General features: G+C 43.2%; 1 protein-coding gene across 3 annotated transcripts in view; it reads right to left on the bottom strand.

The window, feature by feature from the left end:
• LOC125458253 (dedicator of cytokinesis protein 2-like) overlaps positions 1–19,196 on the bottom strand; it is a 604,879-nt gene that overhangs the window by 449,122 nt on the left and 136,561 nt on the right. For all 3 annotated transcript variants that reach the window (XM_048543364.1, XM_059650772.1, XM_059650774.1), the window contains exons 13-15: positions 12,573–12,698; positions 7,032–7,156; positions 283–381 (exon numbers count right to left, since the gene is read on the bottom strand). In XM_048543364.1, coding sequence (XP_048399321.1) covers positions 283–381; positions 7,032–7,156; positions 12,573–12,698 — 350 coding nt within the window. The remainder of the gene's footprint in view (positions 1–282; positions 382–7,031; positions 7,157–12,572; positions 12,699–19,196) is intronic.

The following is a 19,196-nucleotide window of genomic DNA, read 5'->3' as shown; positions in this document are numbered from 1 at the left end:
TGATTAAACTTCAAATACAAAAACCAAAATAACTGCGGATGTTGTAAATCAGGAACAAAAACAGGAGTTTCTGGAAAAGCTCAGCAAGTCTGGCAGCATCTGTGAAGAAAAATCAAGTTAATGTTTCAGGTCCAGTGACCCTTCCACAAATTTCAAATCTACTTCCTTGATTCTGAAATACTTCAAGCCAGCTTGAAATGATGAAAGGCAAGCTCTGTAATGCAACCTTTTTCTTTCTGCAATTGTGACATAGAACTGGAGTATCCCGTTATTTTCACTGACCTTGATTGTCTCAATCCAACGGGGTTGCTTGACCTGGTAGTAGATGACTGATCGATATTCACTGACTGGTTTGTCTCCTGCGCCCAGGCAAATGGCGTTCTGCATCAAAACAAGACAATTTTGTGAGTACCGATTGCAGTGCACATGTGCAATATCTGAGTCTCATGTAACAGCACTGAATTGTGACAATCATTGCAATAGCTCTTGAACATTCGACAATTCTTCCAACTCTCTTCGTCCTTTGCCCACCCACCTTTGCTATATTAATCAATCTCTTCCCCAAGGATCTCACTGTTTGTCCCGGCTATGTTCAGCAACGCTCAGGTATGACATTCATTGCCCATTCTTCAAAGGATAAATGTTGCAAGCCCTGATATGGCCTTGAAATTACTTGCAAATGGAACTGGATGAATTTAGGATATCTGGTCGGCATGGACATGTTGGCCCGAAGGATCTATTTCCACGCTGAAAACACTATGACTCAATGATGATCTCCAGGGCTGAACACATCTTCTTCCCACTTTAATTCCTTATGCTTCAATCTTCCTGGAGATGACACTGATAAATCAGGAGTGGGCTTTCTGGATAAATTGAAAACTTTAATGGGAGGAAATCCCAGAATTCCACAACCATCCAGGTGGAAAGTGCTTCCAAATTTTGTTCCTAAAGTTGTCGCTCTTGTTTTAGTTGCCACTCATTCTTGATATGCTCTGGGCACGCACATTCAGACCCTGCCATTGCAGATGGTAGAAATTGAATCCGACAAAGTCTAGAAACAATGATGAATATGACACCATTGTCAATCGTTGGAAAAATTCATCTGGTTCACTAATGTCCTTTAGGGAAGGAAGTCTGTCATGCTTACGGACTGGCCTACAAGTGACTCCAGACCCCCAGCAATGTGGTTGACATTTAACTGCCCTCTGGGGCAATTAGGGATGGATAATAAATGCTGGCCTAGCCAGTGATGACCACACACCATGAATGAATTAAAAAGAAATCTGTTTTCTGGTTTTCTGTTATGACTTCATAGAACCCTTGCAATATTTTAAAAGAATTAGTGAGATCATCCCATAAATCTCCTATACTTATGCAAAATTATTGACAATTAAGTTCAAAAGGAATCCTGCACTTGGCTGGTTGGATCAATGAGAGGCAAGATTGTCTGAAGTAACACTTCGAGTCACTGGATCGTTACATGAAGGTGAGCTTATCTTGACACATTTTGAGGAAGCAGGAGAATTTAACCCTCAAAATGGTAGAAATGACACAGTGCTCGTCTCTTAACTCCCATTTAAGCCACCCGATTAGTGCTACCTTATCTAGTTGCCCCATAAGATGGTGTTTTCTATGTACTGCTACCTCACTGACTTTACATCAGGCCTCTCCCTGTTGGTATTGTCCATACCCAGCTATGCCATCAACTGATTTCCCTTTGCCAACATCCCTGAACATGTTGCCATGCTCATTTTTCTTCATTGATTAAAGCTGTCCATCGATTCTCTCCATAATTAACTAAAATAGACTATTTGGCCCAACAGATCAATGTGGAAATTTGTGCTCCACTTGAGATTCCTCGATAACTATTTACTTCACCCTTACTTTTCTTTTATTCTTTCGCAGTGTTCTCTCTCATTTCCCTTTCTAGACTTTTCTCAAATGATTCCTTAAATATTTCCCTCAGTCATGCTTTGTTGTAGCATGTTTTATATTCTCACCAATCCTAAGCGGTTTCTCCTGAGTTCCTTACTGTACATATTTGTGACTATCTTATGTGTCTACCACCGCTAGTTCTACAAGCTTCCATGCAGAAATTACAGAATGCTGACTTGCCTTGTCTAATACTTCAGAATTTTAAAGCACTACCAAGTTACCTTCTTTGATTTTCAAAAGATAATTATCCATTTATTAGTGTTTTCCACCAAATGCTCCATTTATTGATGCCTTTTGCAAAATTGCCCATTAATCTGGCGCCTTGACCAAACCCTCCTTATTAAGGCCCTTATCCACTGACGCATAAAATAGTGTCTTCCGACAATTCCTTAACTCACTGTTATCTCTCCTATATTATGCCCAACCCTATGTGTGGTATCGTTACCCAAATATTGCTGCCCACCTCCAATCTTGGAGTCAAAGAAGGAAGATTGTTATTTGTGATGTGGTAATGGGAACTGCAGATGCTGGAGAATCCAAGATAATAAAATGTGAGGCTGGATGAACACAGCAGGCCCAGCAGCATCTCAGGAGCACAAAAGCTGACGTTTCGGGCCTAGACCCTTCATCAGAGAGGGGGATGGGGTGAGGGTTCTGGAATAAATAGGGAGAGAGGGGGAGGCGGACTGAAGATGGAGAGAAAAGAAGATAGGTGGAGAGGAGAGTATAGGTGGGGAGGCAGGGAGGGGATAGGTCAGTCCAGGGAAGACGGACAGGTCAAGGAGGTGGGATGAGGTTAGTAGGTAGGAGATGGAGGTGCGGCTTGGGGTGGGAGGAAGGGATGGGTGAGAGGAAGAACAGGTTAGGGAGGCAGAGACAGGCTGGACTGGTTTTGGGATGCAGTGGGTGGAGGGGAATAGCTGGGCTGGTTGTGTGGTGCAATGGGGGGAGGGGATGAACTGGGCTGGTTTTGGGATGCGGTAGGGGAAGGGGAGAGAGGCAGAGACAGGCTGGACTGGTTTTGGGATGCAGTGGGTGGAGGGGAATAGCTGGGCTGGTTGTGTGGTGCAGTGGGGGGAGGGGACGAACTGGGCTGGTTTTGGGATGCGGTGGGGGAAGGGGAGAGTCCCCTTCCCCCACCGCATCCCAAAACCAGCCCAGTTCGTCCCCTCCCCCCACTGCACCACACAACCAGCCCAGCTATTCCCCTCCACCCACTGCTCTCCCCTTCTCCCACCGCATCCCAAAACCAGCCCAGTTCGTCCCCTCCCCCCACTGCACCACACAACCAGCCCAGCTATTCCCCTCCACCCATTGTATCCCAAAACCAGTCCAGCCTGTCTCTGCCTCTCTCCCCTTCCCCTACCGCATCCCAAAACCAGCCCAGTTCATCCTCTCCCCCCATTGCACCACACAACCAGCCCAGCTATTCCCCTCCACCCACTGCACCCCAAAACCAGTCCAGCCTGTCTCTGCCTCCCTAACCTGTTCTTCCTCTCACCCATCCCTTCCTCCCACCCCAAGCCGCACCTCCATCTCCTACCTACTAATCTCATCCCACCTCCTTGACCTGTCCGTCTTCCCTGGACTGACCTATCCCCTCCCTACCTCCCCACCTATACTCTCCTCTCCACCTATCTTCTTTTCTCTCCATCTTCAGTCCGCCTCCCTCTCTCTCCCTATTTATTCCAGAACCCTCTCCCCATTCCCCTCTCCGATGAAGGGTCTAGGCCCGAAACGTCAGCTTTTATGCTCCTGAGATGCTGCTGGGCCTGCTGTGTTCATCCAGCCTCACTTTTATTATCTAAGATTGTTATTTGCTTTGTTTTCATTATTACAGTCCTGGTGGGGTGTATAAAACTAATAATGAATAAACAGTGCAGCTAAATGTGAATATTCAAAGAACAGGAAAGCCTATATACAACAAAATCAATAAACATCCTGTCCAAATTAATCACTGTGTGTGTTGGCTGCTTCCTCAACTGAACCTATAAAATAAAACCTGCTGACGCAGTCGTTAACTGATCACTTGTATCTACTTAAATCAATTACTTATTGCTCACAATGAAATAGGGTTGCCAACCCTCCAGGTTTCTCCTAGAATTTACTTGAATAAACATAAATCTCCTGGAAATCACTACCTGGGAGAAAATGCAGAGGGATGTACAAAAAGGATGCGTTTCACCGCCTACAAGCACTTTTCGATCTATATTTACAAAACTCTTTGAGATGAGGAGAAAAGCTCCCTTCCACCAACAAGCAGAAGTCTACCAATTAGGTGATGAAGTGATTCTGATCAGTGGGGATTATGCCATGAGTATCCATGGTCGGATATAGTTGGGATTAAGACATTTGGAGGAGATGATGTGATAACAACTGCGGACATATGTCCAATTATAGTTGGCAAACCCCACTCTGGAGTGAATGACATGCAATTTATAGAACTGAAACAAGCCAGTCAGCTCAACAAATCAATGCTAGTGTTTGTGCCCAACATGAGATTCCTCAAAATCTCTCTTCTTCATCTTTGCATTCACCTTTACATTTTTCTCTCACGGGCTTTTTCTGAATCATTCTTAACTGTGCCTGCCACTTGTTCTGGCATGTTCTACATTCTAACCTTATTAGGAACTGGGCTAATGGTAAGATTCTTAGCAGTGTAGGTGAGCAGAGAGATCTCGGTGTCCATGTACAGTACATAGATCATTGAAAGTTGCCACCCAGGTTGACAGGGCTGTTAAGAAGGCAGACAGTGTTTTAGCTTTTTTTAATGGAGGGATCGAGTTCCAGAACCAAGAGGTTATGCTGCAGCTGTACAAAACTCTGGTGCGGCTGCACTTGGAGTATTGCGTACAATTCTGGTCACCGCATAAGAAGGATGTGGAAGCTTTGGAAAGGGTGCAGAGGAGATTTACTAGGATGTTGCCTGGTATGGAGGGAAGGTCTTACGAGGAAAGGCTGAGGGACTTGAGGCTGTTTTCATTAGAGAGAAGAAGGTTGAGAGGTGACTTAATTGAGACATATAAAATAATCAGAGGGTTAGATAGGGTGGATAGGGAGAGCCTTTTTCCTGGGATGGTGATGGCGAGCATGAGGGGGCATAGCTTTAAATTGAGGGGTGAAAGATATAGGACAGATGTCAGAGGTAGTTTCTTTACTCAGAGAGTAGTAAGGGTATGGAACACTTTGCCTGCAATGGTTGTAGATTCACCAACTTTAGGTACATTTAAGTCGTCATTGGATGAGTACATGGACATACATGGAATAGTGTAGGTTAGATGGGCTTCAGATCGGTATGACAGGTCGGCACACCATCGAGGGCCGAAGGGCCTGTACTGTGCTGTAATGTTCTATGTTCTCTGTTCTATGTTCTATGACACTTACTCTGAATTCCTTACAGAATGCGTTAGTGACCAGCTCCTAACTACTGCCCCTAGGTTTACACACATCCTTGCAGAAATTACACAATTATGTCCTGCATTGTCTAATATTTTAGTTTAGTTTGGGAAACTTGATCAGCATGGATGAGTTGGACCAAAGAGTTTGTTCCCGTGCTATATGACTCAATGACTCTATTTCAATTTAAAGCCTTACGTTCTGCCCTTTTCAAGAGAAAATAATTCATTTGTTTGCATTTTCCAACAATGGCTCCATTTGTTCTACCCTCTCAACTTCCAAGCAGAACGATACCGCTCCCATTTTACACCTCCCATCAATATTACTATCCAAGTGTCCCATAAAAAGGAACCTTCCATCAATTTCTTCAGTTAGTGCTGACTCTGCAATTTTATACTTCTCCTAATAGAGTTATCTCAACCCAAATGCACATTTTTTTTGCTGCCCCCCCCACCCCAATTTTCCCAACTACAGTGATCGCCTTGCTTGCATTTCTCCAGTAACCAGCGGTCTTCACTAATTTGCTTTTCTACAAGGTTTTCCTACTCACTGGTGCCCTCTCATTATTACCTCAGTGACCAGAAATTGGTAATTTCCCGAGTCTAACATAGATTGGCTCTTTCCTTCAAACGCCCGATTTGCTGCTGTCTTCCCCAGTGCCTGTAATACTCTTGCTCTGTCTCCAATTAATAATATCATTGATTTATATACAGGTATTTTTCTAAGGTGCATTTCAGCAAATATTTATTTGGTAAAACCACAGCACAATGTCATAATGACCAACATTGGTCAAAACGATGTACCATTCTTAAACCAAAACAGGAATTGCTCCAAAAGCTCAGCAGTTTTGGCTATATTCGTGGAAAGAGGACAGAGTTAACATTTCGGACCAAGTGACCCTTCCTCAAAACTCTGACGAAGGGTCTCTCAACCCAAAAGTTTAACTCTGATTTCTCTCCACAGATCCTGCCAGACCTACTGAGCTTTTCCAGCAATTTCTGTTTTTTTTATTGATGACCTAAGCATCTGCAATTCTTTTGGTTGATATTTCATTCAGTTGCATTGTCTAATAAGGGCACCAGCTTTCAGGAAATTATTGGCCTTAACTCTGTGGTTCAACAGGACGGGAAAAATACAACAAAGCCAGGGTTCTTGATCTCATCGGCACTTTCAAGAAAAGTGTTTAAAAACTTCAAAATCACAGGTATTGTTTAAAAATAAGGGATCATCCTGTTAAGACAAAGGTGAGAGGAAAAAAAATCTTTCTCTCAGAGAGTTGAGATTCTTTCAAATTCCCTTCATCAAAAACCAGTAGATGCAGAAACTTTAAATTTTTGCTAACCAAGTGAATGGATGATTATCAGGGATATGCAGGAATGGAGCTGAGGTTTAAACCAGATCACCCTCAATCTTGCTGAATGGGGACAAGCTCAAAGGGCCAAGTGACCTATACTTATTTGTGTGTTCAATGCACTTACTTCATACAATAGCCTCAAATGTGATCGATAAATCTTCTGAATTAAAACATTTCCCATAGTGTACTCAATGGGTATGATTACACACAGCCCTTTATATGAAGGAGTAGCTTAAAAACCATTCCTTCATGTATTTTCAGGACAGCATGATCTTTTAATCTTGTTGCTCCCTTTCTACTAACCACCATCGGTTGCCCGTATTTGCTCCTAAGAAGGAATTATTACCGGAAGAATTTTGCCATCATCGCTACAGACACACATTATCACTTCCATATTCTTCTGTGTGGTCTTGTTGTACTTGTCAAAGTCGCCATACAGGACAGTGATGTAGATGTCATTCCGAACATCACCTGCAGAGGTTTGGAACAAAGCATTACCCTGAGATTAGTGGGTTTTACAATACTTTGGCATGTGAGAACAGACATTGGGTGTTAAAAATAATAGAGTCCCATCAGCATATCACAGGGTTTGGAGCTTCACTCTTGGCAGTGGGCTGATGTTCCAAACTGGTGCTCCCGCGCCAGGGCATTGTGAGAAAGGTGCCCATAATCAGCAACACAAGCATTGCAACTGAAGTGGCACAAACTATTTTCAGAAGGGAGTACTAATTCTTAAGCCCATTTCTATCACTCATTTCTTGACAATCAACCTGTATTTATTCTTTCACTGGATGTAAGCATTGCTGGCATGGCAACATCGAATCACCCATAAGGAGGTGCTGGTGAGTTGTGAACTAATATGAGCTATGGGTTGTAGATGCAGTCACAAGGCAGCTCTGAAAAGGAGTAAGGATTCCCACTTATTGACAGTAAGGGAATAGTTACCTAGTTTCAAATCAAGATGTTGTATAGCTTGGATGGGAACTTGCAAGTGGTGGCACCGTCCTTCTGCATGGAAGAGGTCACAGATTTGGACAGTGCTGATAAAGGAGCTTTGGGAAGTTGTCACATTGCATCAAGTAGATGGTGCACACTGATGCAGATTGATGTCAGTGATGGAAGTAGATGTTTATCTTGGTAGTCAGCATGTCAAATCAACCAGACTGATTAATGATCAATGATGTCAAGTTTCTTGAGTGACATTGGCATCGTCCTCATTCAGGTAAATGGAGAGTATTCCATCACCCTCCTGACTTGTGTCTTGTAAATTGTGAACTGGCTTTGGGGAATCAGGAGTTTTTTTTTCATAAAACACTGATTCAAGAGTTGTGAGTATCATTGGCTGGGCCAACATTTTTTGTTCATTCTGAATTATCCTTGAGAAGTTGATGGTGAGCTACCTTCTTGTGTTATAGAATTCCTACAGTGTGGAAGCAGGCCATTCAGTCTACACCAACCTGCTGAAGACCAATCCCCTATGCTATCTCTGGAATCCTGTTTTTCCCAGGGCTAATCCATCTAGTGTGCACATCCCCAGACACTATGGGCAATTCAGTATGGTTAGTCCACCTAACAGGCACATCTTTGGACTTTGGGAGGAAACTGGAGCACCCAGAGGAAGCCCATGTGGGCATAGGGAGAACATGTGAACTCCATACAGACAGTCATCTGAGGCTAGGCTTGAACTCAAGTCTCTGGCGCTGTGAGGCAACAGTGCTAACCACTGAGTCACTGTACAGCCCTGAAGCAGTTTTTGGGAAATTAGGATTTCGACCCAGTGATACTGAAGGCACAGAGATATATTTCCAAATGGAGATGGTAAGTGGCTTGGAGGGGAACTTGCAGGTGATGGTGTTCCCATATATCTACAGCCATATTGGTGAATTTTTTGCAGTGCATCTTGTAGATGGTACATTCTGCTGCAACTGTGCATGGATGTTAGAGGGAATGGATGTTCTGACAATCAAACTGGCTGGCTTTGTCCTGGACAGTGTTAAGCTTCTTGAGTGTTGTTACAGCTACACTCATCCAGGCAAGTGGGGAGTATTCCATTGCACTCTTAACTTGCGCCTTTTGAATCGTGGACAGGCTCTCGGAAGTCAGGAGATGAATTACTCACTGAAGCATTCCCAGCCTCTGAACTGCTCTTGGAGCCATTGTATTTATATGCTGAATCCTGTTCAGTTTCTGGTCATGGATGACCCCTAGGGTGTTGATTGTGGGAGTTTATGTCATGGTAATGCCAAGTGAGTTTCAAGAAGCAATCAAATATTATTCCTTATGGTTGATGATCATTGCCTGGCATTTGTGTGGCATGAATGTTACTTGCCACTTGTCAGTCCAAGCTTGGATATTGTCCAGACCTTGTAGTGTTTGAACATAGACTGAGGAATAACAAACGATGTTAAACATTCTGCAATCATTGATGAACCTTCCTACTTCTAAACTTATGATGAAGGAAAGTTCATTGATGAAGCAGCTGAAGGTTGTTGGGTCAGGGACAATACCCTAAGGAACTCTCGCAGAGATGTCCTGGAACCGAGCTGATTGGCCTTCAACAACCATCTTCCTACGTACCAGGCATGACATCATCTTTTCTACTTGACATCCATTGATTCCAGTTTTGCAAGGATTGCATTTTATCACACTCAGTCAATGCAGCTTTGATGTCAAGGGTTGCCACTCTCACCTGAACTCTGGAATTCAACTCCTTTTGCCTTTGTTTATTATTAACATTAATTATTCATTATTAACATTAATGAATATCATGTTAATTATTGGGCCCCAACACCCCTCTGCTTCTGAAGAGGCCTGAGTCTGGATTAGTCAGGTTTAAAAGAGAACACCACCGAATGAGTGTCATTCTCTCACCATGATTACAACAAAGATCGACGTCCTAAACTTGTCTCCTGCAGTTGCGAATAAATTCCCTTGCCAGATTTAGAAAGTGCAAGTGGGCATAGGGGGCTTGAGAAGCCAGCCAAATGACGTCCGATCCACAGCTGCTTCAAACAATTTCACAACAGGCAGTGCAGTGGCCACCTGTAACCCCAGCCAGATCAAGTTAATAACAACAGCACTGAAAGGTGAAAGCTTTGAAATACACAGTTTCTAAACTGCATAAAGTAGACATTGCTCCTCGACTGTATTTTGGAGTGGTTTTTCGCCATTGTAAGGCTTGAGAGGTAAAGAAATTTGGAAATTCACCAGTGGAGGCCATTGAGTCCATGCTTAGTGTGTCCCTGTCAATACCACGCAATATCCCATTGCTACATGCAGGGAAATAAACAACATATAGGGTATTGTGAAACAGGTTTGAGGATGCACAGTAATTGGACTGAATTTAGTCACCATTTTCATATCTTGATTTATGTTGCACCTGGAGTAATATAATCATTTATCACACTGGCTCTTGCAACCTTACTCTGTGTGAATTCAGCTGCTATGGTATTCTATGTCACAATAGTAACTGCACTTCATTGGCTGTGAAGAACTCTGGAATACTCTGAAGACATGAAATATTCTTCATTCTTATTGGTTCAAAAGCTGGTAGTAATACTAGGGCATGAATAGACCTGTACAGGCAAAATGGGAAAGTGACAGCCAGGTGGATTGGCCATGCTAATTTGTTGTCATTTGGCTGGCTTCTCCAGCCCCCTATGCCCACTTGCAATTTCTAAATCTGGCAAGGGAATCTAGTTTAGAGAGAAAAAGACATTTGGATTATAGTCATTATCACTACATAAACAAATATAAAACATACGATTTGCACACGACAAGACACATTAACTGTAATGGCCGAGATGGCCCAATAATCTATTTTCACAATGTTTTGTTGATGGATAACTGTTAAAGTGATTTCTGCTGTATGCATGAAAGTTCAAGACTGGTAGAACTAGTCCAATTATCTTCAGAGTTCAATTTAGTTAGCTCTGACCATATTTACCCTCCCTGTTTACCTGAATCTCTTTACAGATACTGGCTGACCTGTTGTTTATTGCCAGTAATTTCAACTGCCCCTCATTTGAAAATTTCAGCAACCCGATTTTTATTTGGTTTAATTTTCTTACATGCACAATCTGTAGTTCTCAAAGTGGTCACCCCTTCAGCCAGGAATTGAGCATGAAAACTAATAAGGGGCTTTAATTTTAAGGTTACTGTTTTACCAAGCCGTGAGCTTTCTCTACAAGATCCTGCAGCATGTTAATCACTGTCTTTCGAGAGGGAAAAGGTTATCTAGGCTTCATATCTGAACGTATGTCAGGCCCATTTCCAGGGCCTAATCCTGCGAGCTTCTGAAGTCCAACCGCTTCCATAATGTTCCCAATGACAGCCAATTAACAGGGCAACCCCTGGAGGCCCACCAGTTGAGGAATTGGGTGATTATTTGGATAGAAACAGTTTTCAGGGGATATGAGAGAAAGGCGGGAGATTAGCAACAGGTTACTGACTCGTGTGGCAACAGTGGACTGAATGGCCTCCTTCTGCTCCAGAACAGTTCTGAGATTCTGTGGGCATTTGGGTGGAAGAGGGGGGAGTGGGTTGGGTTACCTGACCATCTCCATGCCTGGTACGTCCACAGGGACGGACGCCTAATGGGCACCTCTGAAGACTTAAAATTTAATTTTGACAATGGCCAAGGAGACAACATTGAGCTGGGAGGGCTGTGGCTTGCTAGAACCCAGGGTGGGAAGGAAGTTTAAATCTTCACTGACACTCTCCAACTTGACCTTCTACCTCAATGCTGCCTTCATGAATGCATCAAGTTTCAGGCTCAGTGGGAGGTCCCTATGGCAATAATAAAATTCCACGGCTCTAACAGGGCATTAGGTTGCAAATAATTAGCTACCCTCTACCACTATTGTCTGTCTCACCACCTTCCAAGCAAGATTCCTTAGGATTTCCTGTCTTTCTAAATCTACCTCCATGCGACTGACAAAATTCAGCCAACGGTGTTGCTGCATAGAGTTTGCAATTAATAACTACCATCAGAATGGTGGAATTTTTTTTTGACAAACCTACTGGGTCTGAAAACCTATGCTTGAAATCCCTGAGTCGGCAGTTTTGATTCTATCTGCCAGTAATGGGAGTTGAATATCAGATTTGAGTAAATGAACCCAAGTCCCATGGTTAGCTATTTAATTTTCTAAAAATACCTAAAACCGAGCCAAAATGAAGCTACTGCATGAAATAAGTCAGGACTAAATTGATTCTCATAAGTCACTATGCAATCATATCTTTGGCACCTTTACACGGTGGCTCAGTAGTTAGCACTGTAGCTTCACAGCACCAGGGACCCGGGTTCCATTCCAGCCTTGGGTGACTGCCTGCGTGGGATTTGCACATTCTCCCCGCGTCTGTGTGGGTTTCCTCCAGGTGCTCTGGTTTCCTCCCACAGTCCAAAGATGTGCAGGCTAGGTGGATTGGCCATGCTAAATTGCCCATAGTGTTCAGGGGTGTGTGGGTTATAGGGGGATGGGCCTGGGTGGGATGCTCCAATGTTCGGCATGGACTTGTTGGGCCGAAGGGCCTGTTTCCACACTGTAGGGATACTAATTCTAAAAAAAGACTGCACGTGTAAAGGGGGCAAACAGGTAATAAAATCCCCACGAAAAATGCTCCTGGAGCCCAAGAGATAAAAGGATGTATCCCTGAGCCTCACAGATATGATTCATAAGAAATAGGAGCAGGAGTAGGTCATCGCACCCACTGAGCCTGCTCCAACATTCAATAAGATCATGGCCGATCTCAACAGCTCAATTTACCCACTACCTTTCCCTTCCGCCCACAGCTCCCCAATCACCTCACCCCAAACCTCTCGCCCTCCCGTCCCAATCACTGAATGTAAATTACAATGTCTTAGGTGTTCACCCCTTGCAAAACATACCTGGCATGATGATCTCTGGAAATCCCAGCTTCCTGGCTACCACTGTGTTTCTGTCCACAAGGTGTGGATAATCCTTCCTGATCTGTGATACATCACCAACCAGCATTTTCATGGTAACCCACAGACCTGAGAAAGGAAACAAGTGTTCAACAATGACTTGTTATGTACTTTGCAGAGCAGGTCAAAACGGCTGTAGTCAGTGGGTGGCCACAAGGCTGGCAATTTTTGAATAGTGGTTTGTCCATGCATTTGTAGATGTTCATATCTGGAGGAAGCTGTGCACCTGCAGATGTTTCCACTGGAGCAAATGTCTGCAGGTTCAAATATAGCTAGACAATCTGTAGGCATGAGGTAGATCCAGTTAGTTATCATATTGGTAATGTCAATTTTGTGTTTGTTGCTACTATTCGATGCTTATTTATACAATAAGAGAGAACAGGATAAAAACCATTTGAACCCAAGCCCAAGGCAGAACAAAATAACAATCTAACTGCTAAAGCTCTCCTTAAAAATAAAACAAAAAATGCTTGAAATATTCAGCAGTTCAGCCAGCAGCAGAGGAGAGAAAAACAGAGCTAACATTTCTACTTAATGACTTTTCATCAGGTGATAGGCATTTGACCTGAAAAGTTAGCTTCGTCCCTTAGTCTACACCTGCAGTCTGACCTCCTGAGTATTTCAATGTTTTTGTTCTTTTCTTTCTTTCAAAGCTCTTCATCAACTGAACAAGAGAAGTGACAGCCTATCACTGGTTTATGTATCAAGGCAAATTCCTACCCAATATCAGTAAACTTGCTGGTTTAAAATGTAAATAAAACCTGGCAGTTAACTGTCAATCATCATTCTCCATAGCAATGCCTCCATTATTCAGAGTGTGCTTGCCTTACGAATCAGCACACTCTTCTCATGTAGTATAGATAGTGGCTTTCCCCTGGTATTTTTGAAAATTGTATTCATCAATGCAAGACGCAAAACTTTGACAACATGTCTCAATTTTTATCAATATTCAAATTCTGCACAAGTAAATGATTATTTTCTGTTTTGGATCAGATTGCAAACATCTGCAGTGTTTTGTTCTCATCCTAAAACTTATTGTTTCCTTAGCAATATGTCTTCATAAAGAAATAATAAAGACAAAGTGATTACTTTACTATTGACATTTTGTTTAAATGTGAAATTGTAATGTGATTTTCTATGCTGCCCTAATTATGCAATGAATATGCATTTTTAGTTGAAAATTGCTTTTATAATGAAACATTTGAAAGAAAACTTATCACAGGTAATCTTTTAAATACAACATATGAAATAATTATTTTGGCATGTGAATTTTTCTCTGTATATTTTTGCTCGTATTTTAGTTCACTCAACCACTTCAGTTGTGGCTTTGTGTTTTACAAAACATCTTGTAGTTGTTGCCATATAGCCTGTCTGGATGAGATTGTACAACTAAAGATTATTAAACATTGCCCATTAGTTCAAAGGTTGCAGTTCAAACGCGGTTAGTACAGTTGTCTTCATTGTTCAGACCTTTGAGTATAGCAGTTGGGACATTACATTGAGATTGCGCAGGACTTTGATGAGACCTTTTCTGGACTATTCTGTCCACTTCTGGTCTCCCTGCTATGGGAAGGATATTATCAAGGTAGTTCAGAAGAGATTTACCAGTTTGTTGCCAGGAATGGATGGTTTGAGTTATAAGGAGAGGCTGAATTGGCTGGGGCTTATATCTCTGGAGCACAGGAGTTTGAGAGGTGACCTTATAGGGGCTTATAACATAATGATGGGTATAGGTAAAGTGAGTGGCAGGTGTATTATCTCTAGGATGGGGGTTTCAAGACTAGGGGGGGCATGTTTTTAAGGTGAGAGGAGAAAAATTTATAAAAGACACGAGGGACACTTTTTTTTCACACAGAAAGCGGATTGTGTGTGAAATGACCTTCCAAAGAAAGTGATGAATGCAGACGTGGTTACAACGCTTAAGAGCCATTTGGATAAGTAGATGAATAAGAAATGTTTGGAGGGATATGGGCCAAGTGCAGGCCGGTGGGACTAGTTTGGTTTGGGACTATGGCCAACATGGACTGGTTGGACTGTACAGTATGGCTCTATGCCTCTGTGACTAATAGAATCAATTATGCTAAATGACATGTATATATAAATATCACAGTTTTTTTTTAACTACTGACTTGTCTTGCTCTACATGCGGCTTAAATTTACCGCATGACATCTGATTTTAGGATTTGGGTCAAGCCACACGTCACACCCACACTCTTTTTGTCCTACCATTTGTGCACAAGACTTCAGTTGCTTCAGTCCTAATCTCGATTATTGCCTCCTCAAACATCTTTGGTTTTTTCCTTGTAGAGAGTGCTAAATGCCCTTTCTCCTTGGCTAAGCACTGTTCTAATATTTCCTTCTTTAGCTCCCTATAAGTATATAGGACCCCTATGAAACATCCTGTGCTGATTTACACTATAAATGATATGACATAAATTCAATTGCTATTGTTGTTTACAGCAGGTCAAAGCTAATTCAATGCCCAACCCAGGTCAGGAAAAGTGATGGGGTACCCTAAGTTTTCCCTTTTCCTTCCTGTATCCCCACCTAATCCCAGTAACAGGGAACAGATCCAGTTGTCTCACTCCTTGCTCGGGATAACTAAGTGCAGAGAGAAGCTGGTCAGCCTTTCTATCAGCCTCGGCTGGGGAGTTTCCATAGGTCTTATCATTACACATTGATTCTGCCCAGGCACTAGAGAGAGAGCTGGAGACAACTCCAAGCAGAGCACTGACTCAGCATGAACAAATTGGTTTCATAGATCATGGAAAGTCAGGCAGAAAAGATGTGCTTTCACCTTGAATGTCTGCGAAGGTGGACAGGACACCAGACATGGAAGCTCTTGCATGACAGTTCATTTAAATGACAGATGGCTTTCTATGGGATGACACAGACTTTAAACAGAGAGTCACACTGTGAACTCACACCAAAAAAAATCCAAACAATTGTTTTGACACTTCTGTTGCTTCAATGATGCATGGAGTTGTGTTTTATCGTCGCTGCAAAGGAACCTCAGGGAAATTAGAAAGTGGCCCATGGTGTGCCTGTGTTTGTTAACCTGACTGGTGATCATTTTTTACTCTGTCTTCTTTCTTCTCTCTTATCATACAGAGTCGGTTCCAAATACTTTTAAAACAAAAGACTTTTTTGCAACCATCAAACGTCGCAAAGTCAGCTCAACAGTAGCTGGATTGAACAAACCTAAGTGTGGAGGTTAACCTGGAACAGGGTGGTGGTGTTCCCTCAGAGACAGATCAGGTATCACTCACGCGATCACGGTCTTAACAGCTCCTCGCACAGGCAAAGCGGCCAGTTTGAAACGGGGGTTCAGTGGGAGGTTCTGCCCCAACCAGGAATTCCCTTGAGGCCATTCAGCTCTCCAATGTCTGCAACCCCAGGAACATCATCCAGCCTCTGCTCAGAACCACCACTGCCTTGTCGCCGTCTACACCAGACCTAATTAACAAAGAAGTCGCCAATCCTCAGATGCCATCTTTCACTGCTGGACTGATTGACCTCCTCGACAACCTCACCACTGCCTGCGCCACACCCACCAATGTTGGTTTCATGTCTCTTGCTGCTGGACCCACCTCGCCGATATCACTGTGATGCCCTTCCACTTGGCCAGTGCTGGGCCCAACCAACGTTGAAGTCGCTGATCCTCCGACGCCATCTTTCACTGCTGGGCATACCTCGCTGATGTCATGTTTGCTGACACGGTAGCCGCTGATTCTGAGATTCTGTGCTCACATGCCCTGATGAGTGAGAGTTAACATTGGAAGGTTGCCTTTGAAGAGGGCTGCCAGACAGAGCGCTGGGCCTAAGGCATCTCTTTTAGGCTTCTCAAGTGCAATCAATGTTTGCCACCTAATTGCTGCCAGCAATGTGCTTTTATTGAACCATGTACAGTGGCGGTGTCCATGCCTCTGAGCCAGGAGGCCTGGGTTCAAATCCTACCTAGTTCAGAGGCTTATAAGAGCATCTCTGAATCGGTCAGATTAGAAAGTACCTGCAGCCGCTAAGACAGAACAAATGACATGACAACAACGTTGCCTCACATATCTACCAGGCTTCACATTTCACACTTAGAACACTCAGCACATCGTCAGCTTACTTATTTTTATAACAGCTCGGAGGGCGTGCAAATCCAACAGATTTTCACCAAAAGACTTGCAAGTGACAAGACACAACAACAAAAGGCAGCTTCAGAATGAAAAACCCAAGTGTCTCAGGCATGCACACCATATAATGATTTATTTCTTTTCATCATCTCCAGCTCCTTGATGACATTAAGTCACTTTTTTGATCAGAATCCATTAACACCCAAATTGACCTCATTACCTTCCTCCTGTGGATAATGTACAATTGTAGCTCTGAGACCTGACATCTCTCCCTATATCAATCAACAGGTATGGCCTTCACGTACCCTTAACTAAGTCTCTTAATGCTTCCCTACTGTTGCAAGACAGGAACAGGCACAATATGGGGAAACATGCTCAGAATGGGGATGATGTAAGGTTCATGACACCATGCAGACAGCAGGCTACAAGCCTGACTAGAGAGCAAGGGAACATGGTAAAGGGGAGATTGGCTATCTAAAACCAGCTAAAGAGATAGCCTTCAAGCAGCTACTCCCCACTGCACATCAAGTAGCAACATGCCATTCAAACCTTGGGTAAAGGTGGTGGTTTACCAACAAATCTTCAGGTTTTTCAATGCGGTTCCAGATCCCACTTCCCAGCTGCAAGAAAGAGGACAGCCCCATCTCCCAGATCCATTTCTACAAGCCATTGGAGCCACAATTCTGTGGAGGAAGAAATGGCCAATGTCTCTGGCACAGATGACCAAAATGGCACACAATATTCTCATGTGGTCTCACCAAGTCCCTATACAGCTGCAGCAAGGCTCCTGTATTCAAACATTCTTACAACAAAGACTGAAATATCATTAGTCTTCCAAACTGCTTGCTGCACCTGCCTGCTTGCTTTCAGTGACTGATGTGCAAAGACACCTGGCTTCCATTTTACATCGACATTTCCCAATCTATCTCCATTTAAATAATCCTCTGCCATCCTCTTTTTCCTACTGGAGTTGTGAACTTCACATTTATCCACATTATATTGCATCTGCCAACAATTTTCCACTAAGTCATTTCTGTAGCATTCATATCCTGCTCACCACTCTTCCTTTCACCCAGTTTTGCATCAGCAGCAAACATTTTACGTTTGCTCCCGCAGTCAAGTAAATGATAAATATTGTGAACAGTAGGCCTGTGGTAACGCACTTGTCACCAACATCTAGTTCAAAAATGATTGATTTATTCCTACTCCCTACTTTCATCTGTAAACCAATTCACAATTCATGCTGGTATATTACCCACAATCCATGTGCTTTGATTTTGCACCATAACCTGCCATGTGGGATAACACAGTGTGAAGTTGGATGAACACACACATCAGAGGAACAGGAAAGTTGACGTGTCGGGTCAAGACCCTTCTTCAGAAATGGGGGAGGGGAAAGGAGTTCTGAAATAAATAGGGAGACGGGGGAGGCGGATAGAAGATAGATAAAGGAGAAGATAGGGTGAGAGGAGACAGATAGGTCAAAGAGGTGGGGTTAGAGCCAGTGAAGGTGAATGTAGGTGGGGAATTAGGGAGGGGATAGGTCTTTAGGACAAGGTCAAGCAGTTTCAGGGCCGAAGAAAGTACAAGAGGGTTGCAGTGAGAGAGGGATGAACTGAGGTTTTTTTCTGGAGGGAGGAGGGTAACTTCTTTAAATTCCATCCGCCTCCCCCATCTCCCTATTTATTTCAGAATATCCTTCCCCTCCCCCATTTCTGAAGAAGGGCCTCGACCCAAAATGTCAAACTTTCCTTCTCTGATGCTGCTTGGCCTGGTGTGTTCATTTAGCTTCACGCCGTGTAATCTCAGATTCTCCAGCATCAGCAGTTCCTACTATCTCTGTAACAACCTCTCATGTGGGACTGGTTCTCCCTTATCTACTCTACTAGTTAGAATCTCTCAAAACTCAATTAGGTTTGGCAAACATGCCTTCCACGTCATACATCCACATTGGCCTTTGGTAATTGTTAGTATTTTCAAAGTTATCCTGTTATCACATCCTTACCCCTCTAAGCTCTCCCCCTATCATGGAACTAGGTTGTGTGCTGAACCTTGCATAATCACTGTTCTAAACATCCTGAGTAATGGAGGGCTACTCCTCAGAGGTTCAAGGAATGGAAGTGAATCTTTGAAAGAGAAATTGTGTATTCAGCAATGGTTCTAACAGATGCATGGGTAGCATTGTAGTGTTGTTCAGCATCAATCTGAGGGTTTTGTATGAGGGTCATCAACCATACATTCTGGAAAATCCCTTGTCACCCATGAGTGAGCCCTGAAGAAGATGCAGTGAAATGAATATTCATGGAACCTGGGAGCTGTTCAAAATGTAGCCCATAGAGAGGGGCAGAGAGCTGCAGGAATTATTACCTGAGGTCAGAAACGAGCTGAACATTGAGGTGGTGAAATCCTTTCCTGCTCAGGAATCTGCCTGGACACTGCCATGGAG

This window comes from Stegostoma tigrinum, chromosome 13 (genome assembly GCF_030684315.1).
Source record: "Stegostoma tigrinum isolate sSteTig4 chromosome 13, sSteTig4.hap1, whole genome shotgun sequence".
NCBI classification, from domain to species: domain Eukaryota; kingdom Metazoa; phylum Chordata; class Chondrichthyes; order Orectolobiformes; family Stegostomatidae; genus Stegostoma; species Stegostoma tigrinum.
This window is presented reverse-complemented; position numbering and strand designations above follow the sequence as displayed.